The sequence below is a fragment of the Sciurus vulgaris genome, assembly GCF_902686455.1.
Source record: "Sciurus vulgaris genome assembly, chromosome: 14".
NCBI lineage: Eukaryota > Metazoa > Chordata > Mammalia > Rodentia > Sciuridae > Sciurus > Sciurus vulgaris.
Genome location: NC_136475.1, coordinates 434,351 through 459,314, shown reverse-complemented (window position 1 = coordinate 459,314; position 24,964 = coordinate 434,351). Strand labels below are relative to the sequence as shown.

The following is a 24,964-nucleotide window of genomic DNA, read 5'->3' as shown; positions in this document are numbered from 1 at the left end:
AGGAGAGGACCAGGGCTGAGTGACCAGGGAGAGCAATTTCAGTGTGTGTGTGTGTGTGTGTGTGTGTGTGTGTGTGTGTTCCAGGGAACCGGAAATAGGGAGATGGAGAAGACGACAATTTTGGGACATTCAGGAGGAAGACTGAGGCAGGACTGGTGACTGATGAGAGAGCAACTGGCCCTGGTGATGGCATGGCTGTGCAGAAGGCTGTGGCTGGCCATGCGTGTGAACAGGCAGCCTGAGGCCCGCTCCCCGGGGTTCCTGGGTGGCTTCTGCTGGGGAGCTGCTCTAGAGAAAGGGATCTGGGGACCTGTTTACAGGGCAACTGGAGGGCTGGGGTGTAGCTCAGGCTGGAGTGCTGGCCTAGCCAGCTAGAGGCAGAATCCAGGGCCTCAGTAAAGAAAAGACTATAGCCTGGAAGGTAGGGAGACCCTCCCAGGATACTGAAATACAGAGAGGCAGTAGGAGGCCGAGGAGCAGGTCCCCAGCAGGGGAAGGTGTGCCTAGGGCCTCAGGCAGGGGAGGTGCAAGGTGCCCAGTGGGACCAGAGGGCAAGGGCTGGAGATGCCCACTGCATTTAAAAAGATCATCCAGATCTCTGCAGGAGAGCCACCGCAGGGGCAGGGAGCAGCCAGACAGCAAGAGGCGGTGTGTGTGTGTGTGTGTGTGTGTGTGTGCGTGCGTGTGTGTGTGCGTGCGTGCGCACGCGCGCAACCAGAGCAGCCAGCGTCAGTTGCACAGGACAAGGCCCCACAGTGGCAATGGTGCTGCCAAGGGCTTATTGCCAGCCTTCGACTTCCCGTGCACAAGCACCGCGGTGCTGCAGCCTGGCCCTGCAGCCTGGGAGCCCTGGGCCTGTGGGGACGATGCGCAGGCGGCCAGAGCGCGCGCGCGGCCTGCACACCCACCATGCAAGGCCAGCAACGCGTCCCCGCAGCGCCTCCTCGCGGCCAGGCGGTGCGGGCCGCAGGGACTTGAGGGTGAAACCCGCTGTCCGCCCCCGCCCACAGCACCCTGCGCGGCGGGCTCACCCGGTGCAGCTGAGGGTGGAAGAGTCTGCGCACGATGAACGTGGTCGCTACGATGCAGAACAGAATGGTCCCCACGATCTCCTTCCACCAGTGCAGGAGGAGAACGGGGTCCTTCCTGCGCATGTTCTTCGGGTAGCTGGGGCTGTCCAGGAACCGGACGGTGATCTGCGTGCTCCGCTTGCTGCGCTCCCTCTTGTAGTACGGCAGGTAGTAACCGTTATCTCCAGGGAACATGGAAAGGGGTTTAGGATCTTAAGGGGGACCGAGACGGGTCTGTCGATCATCGTTGCCCAGACTTCCGTCTCTCTGTCACACACCTTCCTTTGCCTTACTTTTTCCTTCTCGCTGGGATCGAACCCAAGGTCTGATGCGTGGTGGGCAAGCGCTCTACCACTAAGTACATACCCCATCCCATACCCCACCCTTAATTTTCCTTAAATGTAGGCATTATCCTTTATGACAAGCATCTTAAATTTTCTTTATATTAAATAATCATATTAGCAAAAAATTTAAGGGCCTCCCCATTCATGACCTCATTACTAATTAATTCAAACATTTCAATGCAAGAATCAGTGCTTGGTCTTCCTTGGAGATTTTTTTTTTGCGGGGGGCGTACTAGGATCCAACGCAGGGACATTCTGCCACTGAGCTTCCCCAGTCCCTTTTATTTTATTTTTAATTTTGAGGCAGGAGCTCACTAAACGGCCTAGGTTGACCTCGAACTTGTGATCCTCCTGCCTCAGCCTCCCAAGTAGCTAGAATTATAGGCGTGTACCACTGTGCTGGGCCCCAAATATTTTTCTATGCTCCAATCAACCTCCCTTCATTTTAATTCTATTAACTAATTTTAAGTCCTTGAATAAGCCAAATACAACTGCATTTTCCACCCAGGAGAAATCGCACCTACCATAGGGGTACTGAAGGACTGAAAGTGCACCGTTGCTGTATTCTTCGTGAGAAAACTTATCATTACTCAGACACTTGTCGAATTCGTCAGAGCCTACCAAGACAGGAGTTCTGGAAGGAGAATCTGCAGGAAGAAAAAATGTTGACTGCTATGCACTGATGGAAATGCATGTGCCCAGTCACCGAGTGAGCTGACGGGGACGCAAGTCACACATGGCCCAGGGTTCCTGCCAGCAAAGGCACAGAGCTCGTGCGGTGAGCAGCAGAGACGCGGAAGGCACAGAGGTGATGAAGGGAGGCACCTGTCACCTGAGCTCAGGTCACTGTGGGTCTGTGTGGCCACCAGTGGATCTTTTTCCCGAATATTCTTAATATAAATACATTATGAGCTAAGTGTCAGTTTGGCATAGTCAGTGAATTCAGGTTTTTCTCAGAGAAAGAGTTTATTAACACTTACTTCTATAGAAACAACTAAGTGATCGTTAAAATTCACTGTCAAAAGCTGAAATGCCTTCCCAATTTACTGGTAAAATATATGGTATATAATAACTCTTATCTCTGCAATATCCAAAATGAGGGTAAAGACAGAATGTACTCAGTACTTTAACGGTATTTATAAAGTGTATAATTCACTTACGGATTAAGGGTTTCCACTTGATTGTTGGCAAAGGAATGATCTCATTTCCACTGACAGATTCCAAGGCCTTGGGGTTTGCAGGAAACTTTTCTGAAATCCGGACTGAGGACTGCAGGTACAGCTGGCCTCTGTACATTCCTGAACCAACCACAACACTGTCCATCAGGCAACCATGTTTCTAAGAGATTCACTCTGATCTACTGAATCAGCTCAGTTCCAGCTGTCTGCATGCTACACAGCGATCTTCAAAGAAGAAAGATGGCGGAAGCCTTAAATGTGACTCCACAATTCCCGAGAAAAAGGGAGAGTGGGCGCAGGCCCTGCAGTGCTTCTAGCGGAATCAGAGCACACCCCCAGAAACCCCAGGAGAGCCCGCAACAGGAAGTCCAGGCCAGGACGTCCCGACCAAGCAGGAGCAAGCTGTGGACATCCAGCCCGAAGCCATCACCCCACGTGAGCATCTACTAGACGGAGGTAGTGCACACAGCAGCACTGTTGATTTCACAAGCATTTACTGACCCACACTACTTCAAGCAGTCAGATTCAAGAGCTCTCAAAACCAGGGGGCGAGGGATACAGCTCAGTTAGTAGAGTGCTTGCAAGTACAAGGTCCTGAGTTCAATCCCCAGCACCGCAAAAAAAATAGAGTTCTCAAAACTTACTAAAGGCTCTTTTTTTCCAAAATAGATAACTCTTCCTTTTGTACTGGTTCTTTTTAGTTGTACATAACATTAGGACTCATCCTGGCGTAGTCACAAAAGCTCTGAAGTAATCGGCTCTGATTCAGTCCCCAGTACTTCCTCTTTCCTCCCTCCCCATTCCCTTCCTAGACTCCACTGGGTTTTTGTTGCTGCTGTTCTCTTCTCACACGCCAGCCCGCGGGTGCATCCTGACACTCCATGCACACGTGGAGCGTGGCGTCCCACTCTGTGCTTGGACCTGGTGTGGTTACCCTGGTCGTGTGCTCATACGTGAACACAGGACAATGATGTCCAATTCATCCTGTCTGCCCCTTCCCAGTCCCCATTGCCCCTTGTCTAATCCACTGAACCTCTGCTCTTCCCACCCTCCATGTTGTGAGTCAGCATCTGCGTATCAGACTGACATTCAGCTCTTGGCCTCTTGGGATCAGCTTATTTCACTTAGGATAATATTCTCCAGTCCCATCCATTTCCCAGCAAAGGCCATGATTTCGTTTTTCTCTGTGGCTGAGTAACATTCCATTCTGCATATGTACCATGATTTCTTTATCCTTCATCTGTCAAAGGACACCTAGGCTGGTTCCATAGCTTAGCTATTGTGAATTGAGCTGCTACAAACATTGATGTGGCCATGTCACTACAGTATGCTGATTTTTAAGTCCCTAAAGGCTTTTTCTTTTCTTTTTTTTTGGTACCAGAGATTGAACTCATCAGGGGCACTTAACTACTGAGCCAGCGCTTCTTTGTATTTTATTTAGAGGCTGCGTCTCACTGAGTTGCTTAGGGCCTCACTAAGTTGCTGAGGCCATCCTTCTGCCTCAGCCTCCTGAGCTGCTGGGATTACAGGATGCACCTCCATGCCTGGGACGCCTAAAGGTTTTTTCAATTACCCAGAAGCACCCCATATGTTTTTGTTTTTCAGATTAATTATATGGATACATGAAAGAAAAAAAAATCCTAATTTTTTTTTGGTATGGAGGATTGAACCCAGGGCCACTGAGTCACTGAGCCATATCACCTTTTAAATATTTTATTTAGAGACAGGGCCTCACCAAGTCACCCAGGCTGGCTATGAACTCGGCATACTCCTGCTTCAGCCTCCCAAGCTGCTGGGATTACAGGAGTGTGCCACGGTGCCCAGATAAAAACCCTGACTTTTAGGTGGGAGCAGACGGGCTGGACTCGGGCTGGTGAGGAACTTCACCATGCCACAGCGAGACCGTCTCTGCGACTTTCCAGGACAGGTCTCGGACGAAAGGAACGTGCGAGTGCAGTCAGGTCTCAGAGCTGCACGCACAGGGCAGAGCAGGAAGGAAGTCAAGGCACGGACCTGCAGGCGACACGCCAGGGGCACTCAGGGCTGCCCCTGGGCGCCATCGGACGTGGGAAGCCGCTCACTCACCCAGGTACACGCTGCTCTCCGTGGCCCCTCGGGCAGCTTCCACGATGTCCTCCTCGTCCTCCGAGCCCTCATCTGGGGACACGTAACTCGTGTCGTCAAAGAGGCTGATGGGGATGACTTTGCCGTCCCTGACCAGCCAGGCCGACGCAATTGGAGTGCAGAACTGAGCAGGACGGAGGAGACCAGGGTTGAGACCGTGCTCACGCTCACCTCCCAGAAGGCCACCTGGAGCCACTGTTCCCAACACGCGGGATGGGAGGGCCTGTTCCCTCCCCCGCAGGTGGCTGCCCGGGCCAGGGCAGACGTTCCAGCTGGGGCTCTGGGTACCTGGTGCTCCCACTCCAGGTGTCCTCCCTTTTTACTGAACGCCACGACCTTCCAGTCGGCCACTGAGACCTTTATCACCGTGTCCAGCATGGCGGCTTCCTGCTCGTCCACATCTGAAATAATCTTAGACTCTTCTTTGTTTCCACTGGGTCTAAAGTTGCTTTCAATAAATCTGGCTCTAGTTTCCATGTCTGGAATATACCGAAGTTCAAAGTGTCCAACACTGAAATTCCACCTTAAATTTACAAAGGTGTGTTTTAGAAATTCACCCTTAAATACAGGAACCAAACAACACAGAACTCTCCCAAAACCCAAGAAGCAAATGCACAATTTTGTGAAGAGGAGAACCAGTCAAGATGTCAAAACACTCTACTGTCATGTAAATCAAAGAAGAACAAATAAGAAGTAAATAAACCTCAGAGGCACCATTCTAATTAAATGATCAAAGTTAGTATTAACTAAAAAACCCAAAACCACCACCAATAACCAAAACCCAGCCAGCACTCTGGAAAGGGGTGCTCTGCCGCTCCCGGCCACAAGGCGCAGGAGGGCATCCTGACCCTGCTCTGGGGACGGGCCAGCTGTGCAGGAGTCCCTCAGAGGTCCAGGACACCGCCACCTGCAAGCCAGGAGGCCCTCCTTAGCCCAACGAGAGGCCATGCAGCCTCCCAGCCACCAGCACAGCTGACCGTGGGCATAGGTCAGTGCCTCCGTGTGACCGGCGCAGCACGGGAGCAGAAATCCACCGCCTGTGGACGAGCCCAAAACGGGCGAGCTGATGCCGGACCTCCCAGAATGAGGCCTGGCCCGCAGCGCCAGCGTCCTCCCGACGGGCTGCAGCCAGCTCTCACCCTTCCCCGCAGAGCAGCGACTGAGGGCCCTTGGAGGCAGAGAGGACAAATGGGACCTCGCTAACTGCTGGTCGGACGGGCCAGAAGCCCGCGAAGAAGGAATGGAAGGAACCGATCACGCAGGAGTTGGAGCTCAGAGGAGGATGGTCATCCTACAGCTGGGCTGCGACCAGCCAGGAAGCCACCTGCTGGATGGAGCTGCGGGGGTGCCAGGCCCGAGCCCAACTGACCACCCAGCTCCTGGCTCCTGCCACCGAGGCTGCTTCAAACAACGTCCTCAAGCTAAGACAGCGCTCCTACGCGGCCACCGGCCTGCAGCCCGGGCAAGGTCCAGGACAGCCTGTGGATGAGCGGGAGCCCCTCATTTCCCTCAGGAGCTTGGTGGACTTCAAGGGCAACGGGGGGGTCACAGAGTCTCTACCAGGGAGCTGGCGTCCTGGCCGGGGTTCACGCAGAACAGGCCACACCCTCACAGTCCAGGCCACACCCTCATAGAACAGGCCACGCCCTTGCAGACCAGGACACGCCCACAGACCACGCCACACCCACCCTCACAGACCAGGACACGCCCACAGACCACGCCACACCCACCCTCACAGACCAGGACGCGCCCACAGACCACGCCACACCCTCGCAGACCAGGGCACACCCTCACAGACCAGGCCACACCCTCACAGACCAGGCCACACCCTCACAGACCAGGCCACACCTCGCAGACCAGGCCACACCCTCACAGACCAGGCCACACCCTCACAGACCAGGCCACACCCTCACAGACCAGGACATGCCCACAGACCATGCTACACCCTCGCAGACCAGGACATGCCCACAGACCACTCCACACCCTCACAGACCAGGACACGCCCACAGACCATGCTACACCCTCGCAGACCAGGCCACGCCCACAGACCAGCCACACCCTCAAAGACCAGGACATGCCCACAGACCACTCCACACCCTCACAGACCAGGACACGCCCACAGACCATGCTACACCCTCGCAGACCAGGACACGCCCACAGACCAGCCACACCCTCACAGACCAGGACACGCCCACAGACCACGCCACACCCTCACAGACCAGGCCACGCCCACAGACCACTCCACACCCTCACAGACCAAGACACGCCCACAGACCAGGCCACACCCTCACAGACCAGGCCACACCCTCACAGACAAGGCCACTCCCTCGCAGACCAGGCCACACCCTCGCAGACCAGGCCACACCCTCACAGACCAGGCCACACCCTCACAGACCAGGGCACACCCTCGCAGACCAGGCCACACCCTCGCAGACAAGGCCACTCCCTCGCAGACCAGGCCACACCCTCGCAGACCAGGCCACTCCCTCACAGACCTGGCCACGCCCTCACAGACCAGGCCACACCCTCGCAGACCAGGCCACTCCCTCACAGACCAGGCCACCGCCCCGCCCTCACAGACCACGCCACTGCGCGGTGCCTCACAGACCAGGCCACCGCCCGGCACCCACTTCTCACTGCCGCTGCGAGGTCCCACTGCCCGCACGGTCTTCTGGGTGCGCTGCAGGAGCAGGATGTCCTCCTCCTCCTCCAGCTCATCGCTGTCCCATCGGCGACAGCCCAGGGCAGAACAGATGTACCGCAACTGCAAAGAGAGACGTCAGGGAGGCCAGGCTGCGAGGACAAGGGAATGGGGGTCAGGGAGACGGTGTCCAGCACCGAGAAGCATCGGCTGGATCGCTGCCTCCTAGGGGTGTCCTGTCCACCTTGGCAGTCCCAGGACACGCACCGAGGGAGTGTGCCGCTCTAGGGGACCCAGCCGGCCACTGCTCCCGACATCACGTCACTATGCCCTGTGGTGGCTCCTCCGCCGTCAAAACGCGGAGCGACGGGCCCCAGGAACGCTGCCGGACCTCACACTTGGAAAACGATGTCTGCACGGAGCAGGACATGCAGGACCACGGCCACTACCCGCCCTGCTGCTGATCCCGACCCTGCCCTTCCAGCCACAGGGCGGCTGAGCCTCTACTCTCTACTTCCAGTTCTCCTGTGACGGCCACGCTGTCCTCAGGGGAGGGCCAGGCCACCTGGACGAGTGCGCTGGTCAGGAGACTGCCACTCACCTTCCCACTGTACGCACTGAGTCCATACGTCGTGAGAGATTTTCCTCCAACCAGAACTACGTCGTCTCCGAACTTGTAGGAAGCTTCCAGGAGAGATTCCACGGTGAAAGGAACTGTCTCCATGCTCTCCCGGTCCCGGTCCCACTGGAACAGGTCCCCGTCCAGGGAAGGAATGATCATCTTATTCCCGAACACCTAAAAGGGGAGCCCGCTTTGAAAAGGTCGTCTTTTTTTCTTTTCTCTCTGGTGCTGGGGAGAACCCAGGGCTCACTGGGCAAGTGCCTGGCACCGAGCTGCAGCCCGGCTCCTAGCCAGACAGGGTCTCCCCGAGTTCTGAGCTGGCCGCTAGCTTGAAATCCTCCTGCCCCAGGCCCAGGGGCTGGGGCCACAGCCACGCCCACCTGCCCTTGGGCCATGACCTGAGGAGTGGCACCTGAGCTCCTGAGCAGCACAGGCACCAGCAGCCCACCCGCCCAGTGCCCTGAAGACCTGGCAGGAGCCCCCAGTGTGCACACCACCCGCCCAGTGCCCCGAAGACCTGGCGGGCGCCCCCAGTGTGCACGCCACCCGCCCAGGGACCTGAAGACCTGGCGGGCGCCCCCAGTGTGCACGCCACCCGCCCAGGGACCTGAAGACCTGGCGGGCGCCCCCAGTGTGCACGCCACCCGCCCAGGGACCTGAAGACCTGGCGGGCGCCCCCAGTGTGCACACCACAGCAGTCAGGACACGTCTTCCTCAAACTGCCATCATGACGAGCTGCCAAGAGAGTCCGGGAGCCCAGGAGGCCAGGAAGCTGCCACAGCTCCGCAGCCTCTACCTCGGCAGTGGCAGCGTGGTTCCCAGGGGTGACGCACAGTGTGTGCCGGGCCTGTTTCATCCAGGCCCGTCACAGCCGCAGACTCGGGTGCAGGGAAGCCGTGTGACCTGGGCCCAGCCTGCTGTCACGGCTCCTCCGCCTGCTCAGCATCCTGCTGCACCGCTCAGGGTCCTTCCCACTTAAACGAGGGTCAGGGAGGCCCATCGCCAGCAGTCTGAGGATCAGGAGAGACCAGAGAGGCTGGACTCAGGCATCACGAGGCGGCGGCACAGTGGGCGCACAGGCAAACACATGGGGACCGGGACCCGGGGCCTGTGGGACATGGGGCTGTCCCTGGAGTGCTTGCGTCAGTGGTACGAGACAGCAGCAGCTGGGGCTGGCAGAGGGTGGCCTGAGGGTGGCCCCACTGACCACCACGCTGGACCTGGGACCCTGCCACCAGGAGGCCCTGCCACGGAGGCACGAGGACAAGAACAGCGGGCCAGCGAGGCCAGGGAGGAGAGCGGGGGTCCTGCTGGGCAGGACAGCAACCAGGAAACAGGTCCAGAAGAAAGGGCCATGCAAGGGAGTGGGGAGGGACGGGCCAGGACAGTGGGGAGGGACAGGGGCCAGGACAGTGGGGAGGGACAAGGGCCAGGACAGTGGGGAGGGACAGGGGCCAGGACAGTGGAGAGAGACAGGGGCCGGGACAGTGGGGAGGGACGGGCCAGGGCAGTGGGGAGGGGCAGGTGAGGACAGTGGGCAGGGACAGGGGCTACAAGACAGTGGGGAGGGGCAGGTGAGGACAGTGGGAGGGACAGGGGTCAGGACAGTGGGAGGTGTGCTTTTTCTGTTTTTGTCCTGGGATTAGACCCATGTGCTCTTCCACTGAGCCACACCCCCAGTCCTTTTTATTTTATTTTCAGAACGGGTCTCGCTACGTTGCTGAGGCTGGTCTGGACTTGTGATCCTCCTGCCTTAGCCTCCTGAGTAGCTGGGATCACGGGTGTGCAGCTGGCACAAGGTGGACATGTGACTTCTCTTCAAATGTGTGTAGGGTAGAGATCTAGAAGGTCAGCCAGAGCACAGGGCCCTCACCTGGCTGGGGCAGGTGGGTCTGTGGCTCCACTTTTATTTCTGCAACTTTTGTACTTTGAACCCATTTCCAAGTTGGGAGGTTGCACATAAAGGTTTTCAAGAGCCTGGCAGGGGCTCTGTGACCAAAGCAGAAGACTATAAATTGAAGGCTCACCAGGATTCTGGATACCTAGGTTTTTCCATCTATCACTCTTCGAAGGGGGAAAGGGCTTGGTGGGTCTGCAGCGAGAGATGGTGCTTATTTGGACTTGCTTCCTCCACTGACTCCTGCAGAGTAGCAGCTGGTCCCCAGGGAACACTGTGGCTCGTGGGTACAAAGCACAACTGTCACACCAACATGGACTGAAATAAGTTCTGCTTTAAGATTGATCTATGCACCTCCAAAAGTAAAAGAAGACTTGCTTTGATTTTAAGAGTGTGGTTTAAGTCGGGAACAGTGGGCATGCCGGTACACCCAGCAGCTAGGGAGGCTAAGGGAGGAGGAGCGAGAGCTCAAAGCCTGCCTCAGCAACTTCATGAGACCCTGTCTGAAAATAAAACACAAAAAGGGCTGGGGATGTGGCTCATGGTTAAGCATCCCTGGGTTCAATCCCTGGGACCAAGAAAAAGAATGTGGTTTAAACAACCAAGAAAGTTCGACAGGACTGACCATGTTGAGAAAATCATTCTAGAAGTTCAGTCTTCAGCAGCAATAACCAAGTGCAAAGCACCAAACAACAACAGGGAGGAAGATTCGGTCCTGGGTGTCACGTCCCGTTTCTGGGCTGTGACTGCAGAGGGCCACTCTGAGGGTGCTGCTGGGCGCTCACTGGCTGGCGATGACTCACTGGCTGCTGACCTCCAGCTGCACACGTGGAAGCAGATGGTGTTTTTCCTTGAGGGCCTGAGATGCCGGCGTATGCATGCCGCTCAGGTTCGATGACATCACCCTCACAATGGATTACCTCACCGCCAGGCAAAGGCATGAGTCACCCTCTTGGAAGGAAAAAAATGTAGGCTGCAAAGCGGGGAGTCTCCTGCCCCTGCACAGACCCCCCTGCAGCCGAGCTGGGAGCTGCTCTGACTGGTGGCTCTGACTGGAGGCTCGGCATCTCACACTGATGATGGGCTCCTTCTCCCCTCAGCTGTTTAAGAGAGTAACGTGTTTCATTCTGTTTGTTCTCTGTCTGTTCTCCCCTGTCCGGATCTCAGGAAAAGGCCCGTGGCTGGCATGCGCAGACCCACAGACCTGGAGGCTATCTGTGCAGCCACCAAGCAGTTCAAGGAAGCCATTTAACCTCTGCTCCTGAAGGAGGCAAGTGGCGCAGTGAGCTCCAGCACAGCAGGGGCATGCGGTCAGGGCTCTATCTGAGGTCAGAGTGCAGGAACCTCAATCAAGAAAACCACAAGTACTCCTGCTAACAGAGCGGCGGAGACCAGCGCCCTCCGGCTCTAGGGAACACCAGCCTATCCGCTGCAGCCGGCTCCCCAGGCCCCCCGCCCCCCGCACACCTCACCCCGCCTCACACGCACCCACACGCTGAGAAACCAGACTCTCTATCCTACAGGGTGCCCCTCGGTCAGGGCTGAGCATGTCCGTCCCCTGAAACCTTGCTCTGTTCCCTGTATTTCCCGACAAGGGCAGGGAGTCCTGGACCTGGGACCTGACAAGCTCGGTGTTTTGGGTGAGAACACTTCACAGCTGCTGTATGTACTTCCTGCTATTTTACAGGTCTACAGACCACAGACCACGGCCCAGCACCAGCCCAGTCACTGTGTGGGAAAGGACAGTTTTACGGGTACAAACCACACGACTGCATATCCCCCACGGGCAGTGTTCGTGGACTGCAGCAGAGGCCACGTGGCTGTTCGTCAGCTTTCTGCTGTTGTGACCAAAACACCTAACGACGTAGAGCTTATTCTGCCTCCGGTTTTGGAGGGTCAGTCTATAGCGGCTGACCCCACTGCTCAGGGCCTGAGGAGAGGCAGACCATCGTGGGCTGCGTGGAGGGAGGAAGCTGCTCAGATCCTGGCAGACAAGATGCAGAGAGGCGGGAGGACCCACAGGGAGGGTGGTGCCCAGGACGGGCCAGTGAGCGGCTGCTGGAGCAGGCAGCCCGTGGTCAGCACTGGGCCCACTCCACCTGGACAGCCCAGGAGGCCTCGGCTCTCACCATCTCGCCCCACTGAGTACTGCAGCCTCGGGGGACATGGCCAGCTGGCCCTTCACAGGAGACGTGGAGGCCTCGTGCTGTGTGCAGAAGGAGCCTGAGGCCAGAGCGCTCCAAGCCAGGCCAGGAAAGGGGCGGTGGGCTGGTCATGAGGGGACGGAAGTCAATTGAAGTACAAGCTAGGCAGCACTGAGAGTCAAAAGGAACGGAAGGAAACGTGGTAAGAGGAGGGTCACCAGGCGTTGACCCTGCGGAGACAGAGCAGACCACCAGGAGCGGAGGAAGACACCTCCCCCCGCTGCTGGGGCACACTCCCTGTCCACCCAAGACTCCAGGGAGCCCCCAGGGGCCACCGCAGGGGGCCGGGGAAGGAAAAGAGCCCAGCCTTACAGGATCGGGCGACCCGAGGAACAACAGAAATCCAGCCTTACAGCAACGGGCGACCCCAGGAACAAGAGCCCAGCCTTACAGCAACGGGCGACCTGAGGAACAAGAGCCCAGCCTTACAGCAATGGGCGACCCAAGGAACGAGAGCCCAGCCTTACAGCAACGGGCGACCCCAGGAACAAGAGCCCAGCCTTACAGCAACGGGCGACCCCAGGAACAAGAGCCCAGCCTTACAGCAATGGGCGACCCAAGGAACAAGAGCCCAGCCTTACAGCAATGGGCGACCCAAGGAACGAGAGCCCAGCCTTACAGCAACGGGCGACCCAAGGAACGAGAGCCCAGCCTTACAGCAACGGGCGACCCCAGGAACAAGAGCCCAGCCTTACAGCAACGGGCGACCCAAGGAACAAGAGCCCAGCCTTACAGCAATGGGCGACCCAAGGAACAAGAGCCCAGCCTTACAGCAACGGGCGACCCAAGGAACAAGAGCCCAGCCTTACAGCAATGGGCGACCCACGGAACAACAGAAACCCAGCCTTACAGCAACGGGCGACCCAAGGAACAACAGAAACCCAGCCTTACAGCAACGGGCGACCGGAGGAACAAGAGCCCAGCCTTACAGCAACGGGCGACCCAAGGAACAAGAGCCCAGCCTAACAGCAACCGGCGACCCAAGGAACAAGAGCCCAGCCTTACAGCAATGGGCGACCCACGGAACAACAGAAACCCAGCCTTACAGCAACGGGCGACCCAAGGAACAACAGAAACCCAGCCTTACAGCAACGGGCGACCGGAGGAACAAGAGCCCAGCCTTACAGCAACGGGCGACCCAAGGAACAAGAGCCCAGCCTAACAGCAACCGGCGACCCAAGGAACAAGAGCCCAGCCTTACAGCAACGGGCGACCGGAGGAACAAGAGCCCAGCCTTACAGCAACGGGCGACCCAAGGAACAAGAGCCCAGCCTAACAGCAACGGGCGACCCAAGGAACAAGAGCCCAGCCTTACAGCAACGGGCGACCCAAGGAACAAGAGCCCAGCCTAACAGCAACGGGCGACCCAAGGAACAAGAGCCCAGCCTAACAGCAACGGGCGACCCAAGGAACAAGAGCCCAGCCTTACAGCAACGGGCGACCCAAGGAACAAGAGCCCAGCCTAACAGCAACGGGCGACCCAAGGAACAAGAGCCCAGCCTTACAGCAATGGGCGACCCACGGAACAACAGAAACCCAGCCTTACAGCAACGGGCGACCCAAGGAACAACAGAAACCCAGCCTTACAGCAACGGGCGACCGGAGGAACAAGAGCCCAGCCTTACAGCAACGGGCAACCCGAGGAACAAGAGCCCAGCCTAACAGCAACGGGCGACTCAAGGAACAAGAGCCCAGCCATAGAGCAACGGGCGACCCGAGGAAAAACTGAAGGGTCAGGGCTCAGGTCACTCTGAAGGGTCGGGGCTCAGGTCACTCTGAAGGGTCGGGGCTCAGGTCACTCTGAAGGGTCGGGGCTCAGGTCACTCTGAAGGGTCGGACTCAGGTCACTCTGAAGGGTCGGGGCTCACGTCACTCTGAAGGGTCTGGGCTCAGGTCACTCTGAAGGGTCTGGGCTCAGGTCACTCTGAAGGGTCAGGGCTCACGTCACTCTGAAGGGTCTGGGCTCAGGTCACTCTGAAGGGTCTGGGCTCAGGTCACTCTGAAGGGTCGGTGCTCAGGTCACTCTGAAGGGTCTGGGCTCAGGTCACTCTGAAGGGTCAGGGCTCAGGTCACTCTGAAGGGTCTGGGCTCAGGTCACTCTGAAGGATCTGGGCTCAGGTCACTCTGAAGGGTCTGGGCTCAGGTCACTCTGAAGGGTCGGGGCTCAGGTCACTCTGAAGGGTCAGGGCTCAGGTCACTCTGAAGGGTCAGGGCTCAGGTCACTCTGAAGGGTCAGGGCTCAGGTCACTCTGAAGGGACAGGGCTCAGGTCACTCTGAAGGGTCAGGGCTCAGGTCACTCTGAAGGGTCTGGGCTCTAGTCACTCTGAAGGGTCGGGGCTCAGGTCACTCTGAAGCGTCTGGGCTCAGGTCACTGTGAAGGGTCTGGGCTCAGGTCACTCTGAAGGGTCGGTGCTCAGGTCACTCTGAAGGGTCTGGGCTCAGGTCACTCTGAAGGATCTGGGCTCAGGTCACTCTGAAGGGTCAGGGCTCAGGTCACTCTGAAGGGTCGGGGCTCAGGTCACTGGACAGCAGCCCGTCTTTCCTCTCTAGTCCTGTTCCTCACTCACCACTAAACTCTCCTTTGGCCTTTCAGGGGCCACCCTGTGGGGCAGTCAGAGGCGGCACTCAGAGCAGATGCTGAGACGGGGTGCGGGTAGGGCAGGTGGACAGGCGGGGCCCAGCCAGGGTGAGCCGCTGTCCTGGTGGGTTCTTTGGCCCCTATGCTCGGGTGGTCCCACGCCGTGTGCCTGGCGCTCACAGGCCTCTCGCTGGCCGCACTAGCACCACGTGGGATGAGCTGGCTCAGGGTGTGCTGGGCGGGGCCTGGGCCATGCACTGGGCTGTCCACCATGCAGGTGAGGCCCAGGCCGAACAGCGCGCCTGATACAGCACGCACAGAATCACAGCTACAGCAGAGCGAGTGGGAACTGGTGAGCAGAGGCAGGGAGGGGAGGTGGGTGTGCGGACCAGAGAGCCTGGCTCTCCCTCTTCCCCGCCTCCTCCACTCTGAGCCCCAGCCCTCTACCTGAAGGACGGGGTCGATGGAATATGTGCCTCATAAGGCACGTCAAGGGCTAAGAACAGGCTCGACATCGCCGTGCAAGCCAAGGACGGTAAACATGGCTCAGCAGACGCGGCCGGGGCTGCTCTTTTGACTCCTAACGTGATCTGCACTGGAGCGATCGGCACGTGGTGTACGTGTGACGAAAGAGTTAACAGCAGAAGTATAAGATCTAACCTGGAAACATCTGAGCACCTACGATTTACCACAGGCTTCGCTTTATCATCCACAAGGACACGTCAGGAAAAACGTGGCTCGTTAATACCAAGTTTCAAAAATAATTAAAGCTTTTTAGTCCTCAAGGAGCTGCTGCAAAGGCACATCTAAGGGGAGAAGAGACGGGAAGCTTCGTCATGTCCAACCAGCTCTTTCCCAACTGTGGAGTCTGACATAAAAACAATGCCTGTCCTGGGAGGCTGAGGCTGGAGGGTTGGACGGAGTTTGAGGCCAGCCTGGGCAACACAGCAAGACCCCGGCTCAACAGCAGAAAACAAGGCCTCAAAACCAATATCCAATTAGACATATCAAATGGACAGCAGGTTGTGATTTTTTGGAAATCTCTAGGTTTGGGTGGTGGCTCAGTGGTAGAGCATTTGCCTAGCATGTGTGAGGTACTGGATTCGAATCTCAGCACTGCATATAAATTAATTAATTTCCATTGACAACAAAAAATAATTTTAAAAAATCTATTATCAGCCAGAACACGCTTCTTTGTTACTAACACCAAAGCTCTGAAGAACTGTGAAAGACTTCTTCAATCACTAAGGAAAACCAACACCAAAGAGAAGCCACAGGTGAATTTCTGCATATTTCAATTCTCCAAAGAGGATATGCTGTATGGGACGTAAAACAGCAACCCTGAACCCCGGTGAGCCGACGACACAAACAGTGGCAGGATTGGCTACTCAGGTCCAGAAACGCTGTGGAAATACTGTTTCTGTTTCCCTGGAAACGACAGAATGACCGATGGGGAGAATACAAGGTAGACTGCCCAGGGTCAGGGTCCCTGGGGACTCCGGGTCAGGGGAGGGCAAGGCGTCAGGCTGACCACCAGGGGGCGCGCCTGAGAGCAGGGTTCAGCTTGCAGCGCACCACCAGAACACACCCCAGAGACAGCCTAAAGGGACACAGAAGCCCAGAACCATCCAGTGCTTATCATCTTCAAGGCTGGGAATCACGGCTCAAGAACGAAGAGCAGGGAGGTAAGAGGGCACCGGTTCTCCTTCCTTGCCTTGGTCGACCCACGGAAGAGCTGGAGGAAAGCACCAGACGAGCTTTTGAGACGAACCCTGCACACCTACAGTGAGAGCACACTGATTTTAACAGCCATCTCTGCCTTTGCCTGGATGAAGACACATTTGTGAAGTTAGACAAAGGATGTGCACGAAGACTCTGCTTCTCAAAACAGAGGGTCAAGTCGACTTCCCATCCTGCAGCACGCATGCTAGAATAAACTGGCTTAGGTCATAGCACTGCTCTGCTCTCAGCCCTGCTAAGGGACTCATAAAACAAAATTAAATCAAAGCATTGTTTCATGTCTATAATTAAAAGAAAAGCAATTAACCCAAGCAATTATTGAAATATTGGCTTGCTACATAATTGACATTCTTCAAAATAAAGTGCTCTCTCAGATGACACAGCCAGACTCAAAATGCACAGTTCAATGTGCAAATGGAAAAATGCAAAAGGACTTCAGCGCAGGCTGGAGAATCTTCAAAAGTGACGGCAGATCCTCTTTCAGTAAAGCACCCCAAGATCTGCCAATGGACAAGTCAGCAAACACAAAGGCACCCCCTTCAGAGGCACCATGCGGGGGGCAGAGATCTAGTCCAACCTTGTGATCTTACAGAGGAGGAGCTCGAAGCTGCACTGGATGAAAAGATCTAGCCAGCTTACAGAGCGAGGTGCCGGAGGCATCAAGACTGGCACAGGAGACCCCGGATCCCAGGCACCCTGCAGGACGGAGGGTGTGCAGCCTGGACAGCTCCCTGCTGCTTTCACTTTTCCAGTGGACGCCCAAGGGCCCCTCCAGCAGCTCCTCGATCAACACCTTAAACGCCGAATCCCTCCTCCTCCAGCTTCTCTAGATTGACAAGTCGCCTCAACAACTGCAGACCTCTCTTGCTGGAAGCAACGGGAAGCGGTGGGTGTCGAGGGAGCCATGGTCTCTGTGTCCCTCCCGAGGTACTGCTGCACCCCAATGGCCATCTTCCTGCCCCTGCCCTGGTGATCCCTTCCAGCCCAACAGGAAATCGGTCGTCGGGCAGGAAACTGTTCCAGGAGGTCTGGAACGTGTCCTCTCTCTATCCTTCCCGGTCAGGGCGTTCCCAAGGGCAGCTCTTGGCCGTGTCCATGGTGTCTTCCGCTTTGAACATGACTCCCGGATGTGGACAGAGGTTCCTCACCGAGCACAGGTGACTCAGGTGCACGCTCTCCCCTCCTGCTATGTGTTCACAGCCTCACAGGTGTCCTCAGTGCCTGACAGAGCCTGGGTCAGCACTTCTGAGTGACGTCCTCCTGGAGGGGCGCAGAAGGTCAGTTTCATGAGCCACTACTGTCCCTTATGCTGTGGCTGTCTGCACTGACGGTTGGCAGTGCTGGCTAACAGTGCTGGCTTCTGAGCACAGACTGAGCTGGGCAGGGGCAGGGCAGGGCAGGGGCTGGGCTGAGCTAGACAGAATTGAGCTGGACAGGCCTGGGCAGGGACTGGGGCTGTATGGGGCTGGGGCAGAGGATGGATAGGGCTGCACTGAGCTGGACAGAATTGAGCTGGACAGGCCTAGGCAGGGGCTAGGGCTGTATGGGGCAGAGGCTGGGGCTGGACAGGGCTGGTCTGAGTTGGACAGAGTTGAGCTGGACAGGCCTGGGCAGGGGCTGAGGCTATATGGGGCTGGGGCAGAGGATGGACAGGGCTGCACTGAGCTGGACAGAATTGAGCTGGACAGGCCTAGGCAGGGGCTAGGGCTGTATGGGGCAGGGACTGGGGCTGGACAGGGCTGGTCTGAGTTGGACAGAGTTGAGCTGGACAGGCCTGGGCAGGGGCTGAGGCTGTATGGGGCTGGGGCAGAGGATGGACAGGGCTGCACTGAGCTGGACAGAATGGAGCTGGACAGGCCTAGGCAGGGGCTAGGACTATATGGGGCAGGGGCTAGGACTGGACAGAGCTGGACAGAGTTGAACTGGACAGGCCCGGGCAGGGGCTGGGACTGGACAGGGCTGGACAGAGTTGAGCTGGGCAGGGCTGGGCGGGGGCTAGGATCCTGTTCCTGGAGCTCCTCTTGCACCCGACAGGCGTTGGAGACAACGATTATGGGACCGGTATACGGCGGACACTTCCTCAGAAATGAAGTAAGAAGACTCTCAGTTTAAAGAAGACTCAAGTTTTTACGTGAGACTCTGACTGCTGTAAGTTTGTGTCTGCCATGTCAAGCTGAGAATCTCAGCACTCCAAGGCGTCTCTGGGGCTCCTGCACAGCTCAGCGACAGACACTTGTTCAGCACGCAGAGGCCGGGGGTCAATCCCCAGCACCATAACAGTAAAAAGTAAATAAGATTCTTCTGATGCAGTCAGTAATAACAAGACTTTTGGATATCCTGTGAGGAAACAGAGTCAACACTTGCAGATCTATGTACCTCAGTGAACACGTGCTTTCCAAACAATGCCGGAAAATCACACAGGACTAGTAAAAGGCTAGACAGACGAGGATGTTAATGTGGCACAGAACAAAACCACTGCTACAGTCGCAGACGCACGGGACAACAGACCTTTGAGAAGCTTCCGCTTGTTCAGGGTGGTGTCTAAAAGAACCAACGGCCCCATTTGAGAAGGCTGCTGAAACGCTCCTCCCTTCTCCAGCTACGTCAGATGCTCAGGGCTGAGCTTCCCTTCATATGATTCAACCAGAACAACGAGACACAACTAACCCAGAACCAGATGCAAAAATCTAGTCTTCTGTTACCCAGAAATTAGAGATATACAAATATCTAAAACAATCCCATTTCTCCCATTATATATTTTCATACTGGAAAATAGTTATTCTTGATAAAAATGTTATTTATGTTATCATGTAACAGATGTTACTTATTTATTAATAAATTAATAAATCTTTTGGAAATTCATTTTAATTTTTAATCTTACAAACAGAATAATCCATGGATAAAAAAGCTCTTGGGAGCCTTGGATGAATTTTCAGGGCACAGAAGGGCCCTGAAGGGCCTGAGCAGCCTGGGCCCGTGAAGGGGCCGTGGCCGCGTGGGAGGCTCCAGAGCAGGCTGGCACCGCACAGCCCGCCAGCCCGGGCTGTCCCTGCGCATCGTAGGCCTCTGGCTTCGAGCCTCAGCTTCTGCTTTTACGAAACGGGAGCAACGCCCCAACGACGGCATGGGAGCCGCAGCCAGGGGGATCCAGGCGCAGGACTGGAGGCTGGGGCACCTGCAGGAACCTCCCAGGCGACGCGGCCGACCACCCAGACACGCCCCCGGAGGAGTTCCCAGGCCATCAGGCGGTCACGGCGGCCGATGTCTTCAGAATCGCTATTTATTTTTCCTGGGACACAGAAAATTTACATCTGGAAAATGCAAAGCGGTCTCAGGGTTCTTGTATGAAAAGTGGCTGGTGAGCTTTCCATTTGCAGCTGTAAGGTGCACAGAGTGACTCGTAAACAGGCTTGATTCAACGGGTCGAGGCATTCTGTCCAAGGGGGCAGTGGCTGGGGATGGGAGGACGGGGGACATGAGGACAGGAAAGCCTTCGTAACTGCAGGCACGGCTGGGAAGCTGAACGCAGCTTACAAAGGGCTACTCGCTTGCCATTTGTAAGAAAGCCTCTGAGCACGACTGGCTGCTTAGAGTCCAACACACTCAGCGGGCTAAGTTATCCCAGCCACTCCCGTCCTGCTTTGCAGACCACGCAGCTCATCTGTGTGCGTGTGTGTGTGTGTGTTTCAATTTGTGCACATGCTCTGCACCACCACGATACACTGAAATTACCTGGGACGTAAGTACTTACAGTCTTCTCATTCTGCTGACCGGCCTTTATGTCTAGTTTAAAAACAAAGCAGAACGTGCAAACCTAAGCACAATCAGCAGAACGCAAGCGGACGAGGTTCGGCTGCAGCAGATTCCCCTGACGGCCACTCAGTACTGGACTATTTTAAGTGATTCAGAACCAGACCTCTATGTGCACTGATAATTCACAGTACAGACGCTTGCTACTCCCAGAAGGCACGTCGGATGCTGTGACCCGCCCCGGCTCCGCACGCAGCCGGCGTGAAATGTGGCCATGCTGCCGTCCTGAGCTCCACTGGTGCAGCAGAGGGAGGCCAGGCTGGTTTTCTGGAGTGCAGGGAAGTCGTCAAGACACATGGGTGGGTGGTGACAATTCCATCAGAAAGTTCCGCCTGCAGCGCTCAGCTCAGCCTTTCCCAAGCTCAGTGCTGGTTAACACTGCTTCAAGAAAGACCCAAGACGGAGGAGAAGACCAGCGTCCCCGCAGCCCTTCCCCTGGTTGAGGACTGAGGATGTTCTATGAAACGGGCAGGGTCTCCGCGCAGTCACAGCTCAGAGGCTGGGTTTTGTTAGAAGATTTAAACGGTGGGGATAAGGCTCCTGGAAAGGAAGCTGGCCCTCCACAGGGACGCCTCCCCCAGGCAGGAGGTGCCCAGCACTCACACGGACACCAAGCTCTGGGGTGGCGGAGCCTGAGCTGGAACAGCTGTGGGCAGTGCCTTCGGGTCTGCGCTCACCACCTGGGCAGCTGCAGAGATGAGACCAACAAGTATGAATTTTCTGCAAGAAACCAACTTGTCCCGAGTTTCAAGAGAATCCCGGATGACACACGTCCGCAACCAGGACGCGCGCCTGAGGGGGAACGCCGGAACGGTGATCACGCGCCCTGCAGCACGACTCCTAGCTGGAAAAGCTCAGGCCCCTCTTTTCATCTGTCTCCTTCCAGGGGTCTCAGGCCGAGAGCCGCCTGCGCCACAGCTCAGACGGCAGGCTGCGCTGACGCACCCCACTCCTCGGGCACTCTGTCCTCCTCACCAAGGCCTGGCCCTGCCCAGCAGCAGGTGCTGTGGCTGAAGCAAGGAGAGCTGAGGACTGCCCACCAGGTGCTGCCCGCAGAGCAGTCTGGCCTCAAACCTGGGCCAGCGCTATAGGCCAGGGCCAGCAACGTCTCGCCACCACCAGGCCTGCAGCTGACGCGGAAGGAAGCGTCTTACCTCAGGCTTACTGAGGCTGGACGAGACCAGGGCCCCGGATCCCACGTCCAGATCCCACTGCTTTTCACCGCGATTCTCAGCATCCAAGGCGGCAATCCGTCCATCCAGAGTGCTGATGATCACCAGGGACCTGTGGATTTAAACGGGGACAGGACAAGATCAGAAAGCTGCCTAAGAGGCTGGGCTTCAAGCCCCTGAAGAAACCATGGCCCCTGCCCAGGTCCCTCTGGGGAGAAAACAGAGGGGAGCCCACTTCCAAGTCCTGCCACCACCACGGTCTGTAGACAGGGGACGACTTCCACCTGCCTTTCGGCTGTTCAGTCACCCTCCCTCCATACCAGAGTCCACCACCACGGTCTGTAGACAGGGGACGACTTCCACGTGCCCTTCGGCTGTTCAGTCACCCTCCCTCCATACCAGAGTCCACCGCCACGGTCTGTAGACAGGGGACAACTTCCACATGCCCTTCAGCTGTTCACAGTCACCCTCCCTCCATACCAGAGTCCACCACCACGGTCTGTAGACAGGGGACGACTTCACGTGCCCTTCGGCTGTTCACAGTCACCCTCCCTCCATACCGGAGTCCCATGGGAACTCACCAGCCTGCTGTCCTCGCCGCCTCCCTTCCCTGCCTCCCAAAGCCCTGCCCCTGAACTGTCCTCCCAAACCTCCGCAGATCTTCTTGCTCTCATAGAAACGGGCTTCCCCAAGGACCCTGCCTCCCTAGGGAGCAGAGCACTCTGTTCCTCCAAGGCCCTGGACCGCAGCATGACGGGCAGGTGTGCACTCCTGTACCTCCGACCGTTTCTAGGCCCTGGTCCTCCACTCCCCGCTGGAGACCTCAGGCTCAAACTACCACAGCACCAGCCCTCCCAGAGTCACGAGCCACCAAGGTCACCACCCCCCTGCTGCAGGGTGTCGGCTGCCCATTTAATGCCACCGCCTCACGGGCCTGTGGGTTCTCGGCCTCTGTCCACCTTGCCTCAGCCACTGCAGTGGTCAGCGTGGACCAGGGCACTACCAGCAGCACCCTCCCTGCCCTCCGCGACGGCGAGCAGCGGCCCAGCACTGACGCCTCCAACCAGCTCACGCCCGTCTCCTGGCCCCACAGCCACAGTCCTGGGTCCTCGCCCATCCTGCCCTGGCTCCCCCGCAGCTTCCTCAGCCTCAACCCTGGGCCCTGCCGAATGTGGCTGGTGGAACGCCGTCCATACTGACCACCAACCTGGAAGAGGCTGCGGTAATGCCCTCGATCAGGACACACTTCCCGTGTCCCGCGCGACCCGGGACAAGCTTACCTCAGTCCCCCTCTTGAACTTCTGCCCCCAGCTCTGCGGAGCTCGCCACTCTGACCGAGGAGAGGGCACTCCCAGGAGTGTGCTTCCCGAACAGGATCTGTCCTGTCCACCAGCAGGTGGGCCAGGCCTCCGACCGCCCTCCCACAGTGAGGGGCCTGCAGGGTCCACAGCTGTTGGCACCTCTGCCCGATCACAGCGCCCTCCTGCCAGGGCCTCCCTCTCCCAGGCCACCGGCATCCCCTACAGAGCCGACACCACGTCCACCCCTACCTCCAGTCTTGAACCACTTCTTTTTTAAAAAATATCTTTAGTTGTGGACAGACATAATACCTTTATTTTGTTTATTTAGTTGTTTACGTGGTGCTGGGCTTGACCCCAGTACCTCCTGGGTGTGATGCAGGTGCTCCACCACTGGGCCACACTGCCCTTGAACCCCCCACCAGGTCGCTGCCCTACCGTCCTGCCCAGCGGTTCCTGAGGAGTCCCCAGGAGTCCTGTGGCAAAACCTGGGCCGGGCTCAGGTCTCGGCTCACCATCCCGCGGGACCGGACCAGACCCTCTGCCCTCCACGAAGCACACCTTCAGAGGGGGCTTCCAGGACACCCCGTGCGCCTGACTTTTATTTTTTTTAGACTCAATTTTATGCTATTCTTTCTAGGTCTCATTTTTGGGTTCCTCTTCATCCTTTTTCTCTCTTAAAACAGGTCCTATCTACATGTGATTTTTTGATCTGATTCAGCCTCGTAGCATTAAATACATCCAAACACTGGCCGCGCCTGGCTCTCTCTCTGGCCCCAGGCCTCTCCCTGCGGGCGCTGGACATGCACCTCTAATCGCCTGCCCCTTCAGGTCGCCAACAAGCTTCTGCAGGTTGACATCCCAGCTAGCACCCCGGACAGTTCCCAGAATTCTTCCAACACATCATGCATGGTTTCCGGGGTTTCACATGACCGGCGCTCACACAGCCGGAGCCAGAGCAGACCCTCCATGATCCTCTGCTGATCCACGGCGGGCGAGTGTTCAGTTACTCTGGAACCCACTGGCACAACCGTCTGCCTTAAAGAACACACGAATTCCATGCACGCGTGGCCCTGCTGCTGGGCAGACCACAGGGACGGCACCCTCCCGTCCACTGACTGGATGCAGGCAGAAAGACAGGTCTGGAGTCAAGCCACACTTCAACACTGGAAGCCCATCAAAGAGCCGTCTACCAAGCGGGACACGAAATCACCCACTTCATTTCCAACTGCACGCTCATTCTCACTTTGAAATTTCCTAATGGTAGCTCTTGGTCTCGTTTGCAAAAGTGAAGCCCTGGTCCCTCGACAATCTTACGATCTCAGGCGACAGGCAGGAAAAAGCCAGCTCCCCACGCCCCACACGCACTGCTGTGCAAAGAAACCCGTGGGACTGGAGGAGGGGGAGGATGCTTCCAGGAAGACGTCGTGCCTTAGACACGCCACCTGACACACCTGATCAAGCCCGCGGCCGGGGGTGAGAGACGGCTCCTGCCCAGCCCCATGGTGGAAATGTCTAGTTTTCTGTCCAAAGACCTCAAACTGCCAGTAAATGGCTGAACAACAGCAACAAGTCTTCCACTGAAATGAAGCTGCTGTCAGGCAGCGTCGCCGATGAGAACGTGACAACGTGAGAGGGCTGCTGGGCAGCCCTGGGCGTGAGAACCCGCAAGGGGAGGGCCCGGCGGGCTCTCTACTCAGAGCTCCTCTTCCTGAGCGCCGCCAGCTGTGAGCTCAAAGTCCACTCGAGAATAAGAGTCTACTTCAAAACAGAGACAAGGAACAAGAAAACCACCGCGAAAGAGCCACATGTACGTAAACCACGTTTTAACAGACACTCGAGGGTTAAAGTGCTGACTGTTCTTTCACTGGAAAACCATCACAGAGTATGCTGAACTGCCAGACAAGGTGATTTCTGGCCAATCTATTCCACTTTTTAACATAAACAAGCTACTTTCACTAACTATCCTGTTTGGATAACATGAGAGAATAATAATGGTGTGAGCTTGAGTGAGTTCAAAACAGACGTGGGCAGGAGCAACTGAGCGCGTCACTGTCTTCACGCAGCGGCTCCTGGATTTGCATGGGTTCCCTTCATTGTTCTGGCCGCTTTTCACCTGAGTAGCAGGGACCCCTAACCAGCTGTCGCGTCTAAGAACACCCCTCTTCATCCTCTCACCTGGCCAGCCAGGGCGCACTGCAGGCCAGCTTGAGTTCACCATGGTCCTTCCCACCCAGTGTCCCGAGGGAGCGTCCCCTGCTGCAGCAGCTGACAGTACAGACAGG

At 56.9% G+C, this 24,964-nt stretch overlaps 1 protein-coding gene across 4 annotated transcripts in view; it reads right to left on the bottom strand.

Annotated features, from left to right (window-relative positions):
- EIF2AK3 (eukaryotic translation initiation factor 2 alpha kinase 3) overlaps window positions 1-24,964 on the bottom strand; it is a 54,290-nt gene that overhangs the window by 17,745 nt on the left and 11,581 nt on the right. For 2 of the 4 annotated variants that reach the window (XM_079111249.1, XM_079111250.1), the window contains exons 2-9: window positions 21,364-21,493; window positions 7,959-8,153; window positions 7,347-7,480; window positions 5,005-5,239; window positions 4,678-4,840; window positions 2,575-2,712; window positions 1,939-2,061; window positions 1,032-1,252 (exon numbers count right to left, since the gene is read on the bottom strand). In XM_079111249.1, coding sequence (XP_078967375.1) covers window positions 1,032-1,252; window positions 1,939-2,061; window positions 2,575-2,712; window positions 4,678-4,840; window positions 5,005-5,239; window positions 7,347-7,480; window positions 7,959-8,153; window positions 21,364-21,493 — 1,339 coding nt within the window. Of the gene's footprint in view, window positions 1-1,031; window positions 1,253-1,938; window positions 2,062-2,574; window positions 2,713-4,677; window positions 4,841-5,004; window positions 5,240-7,346; window positions 7,481-7,958; window positions 8,154-21,363; window positions 21,494-24,964 lie in introns of those variants that run through there. The other 2 variants (XM_079111251.1, XM_079111252.1) reach the window with 2 other exon arrangements.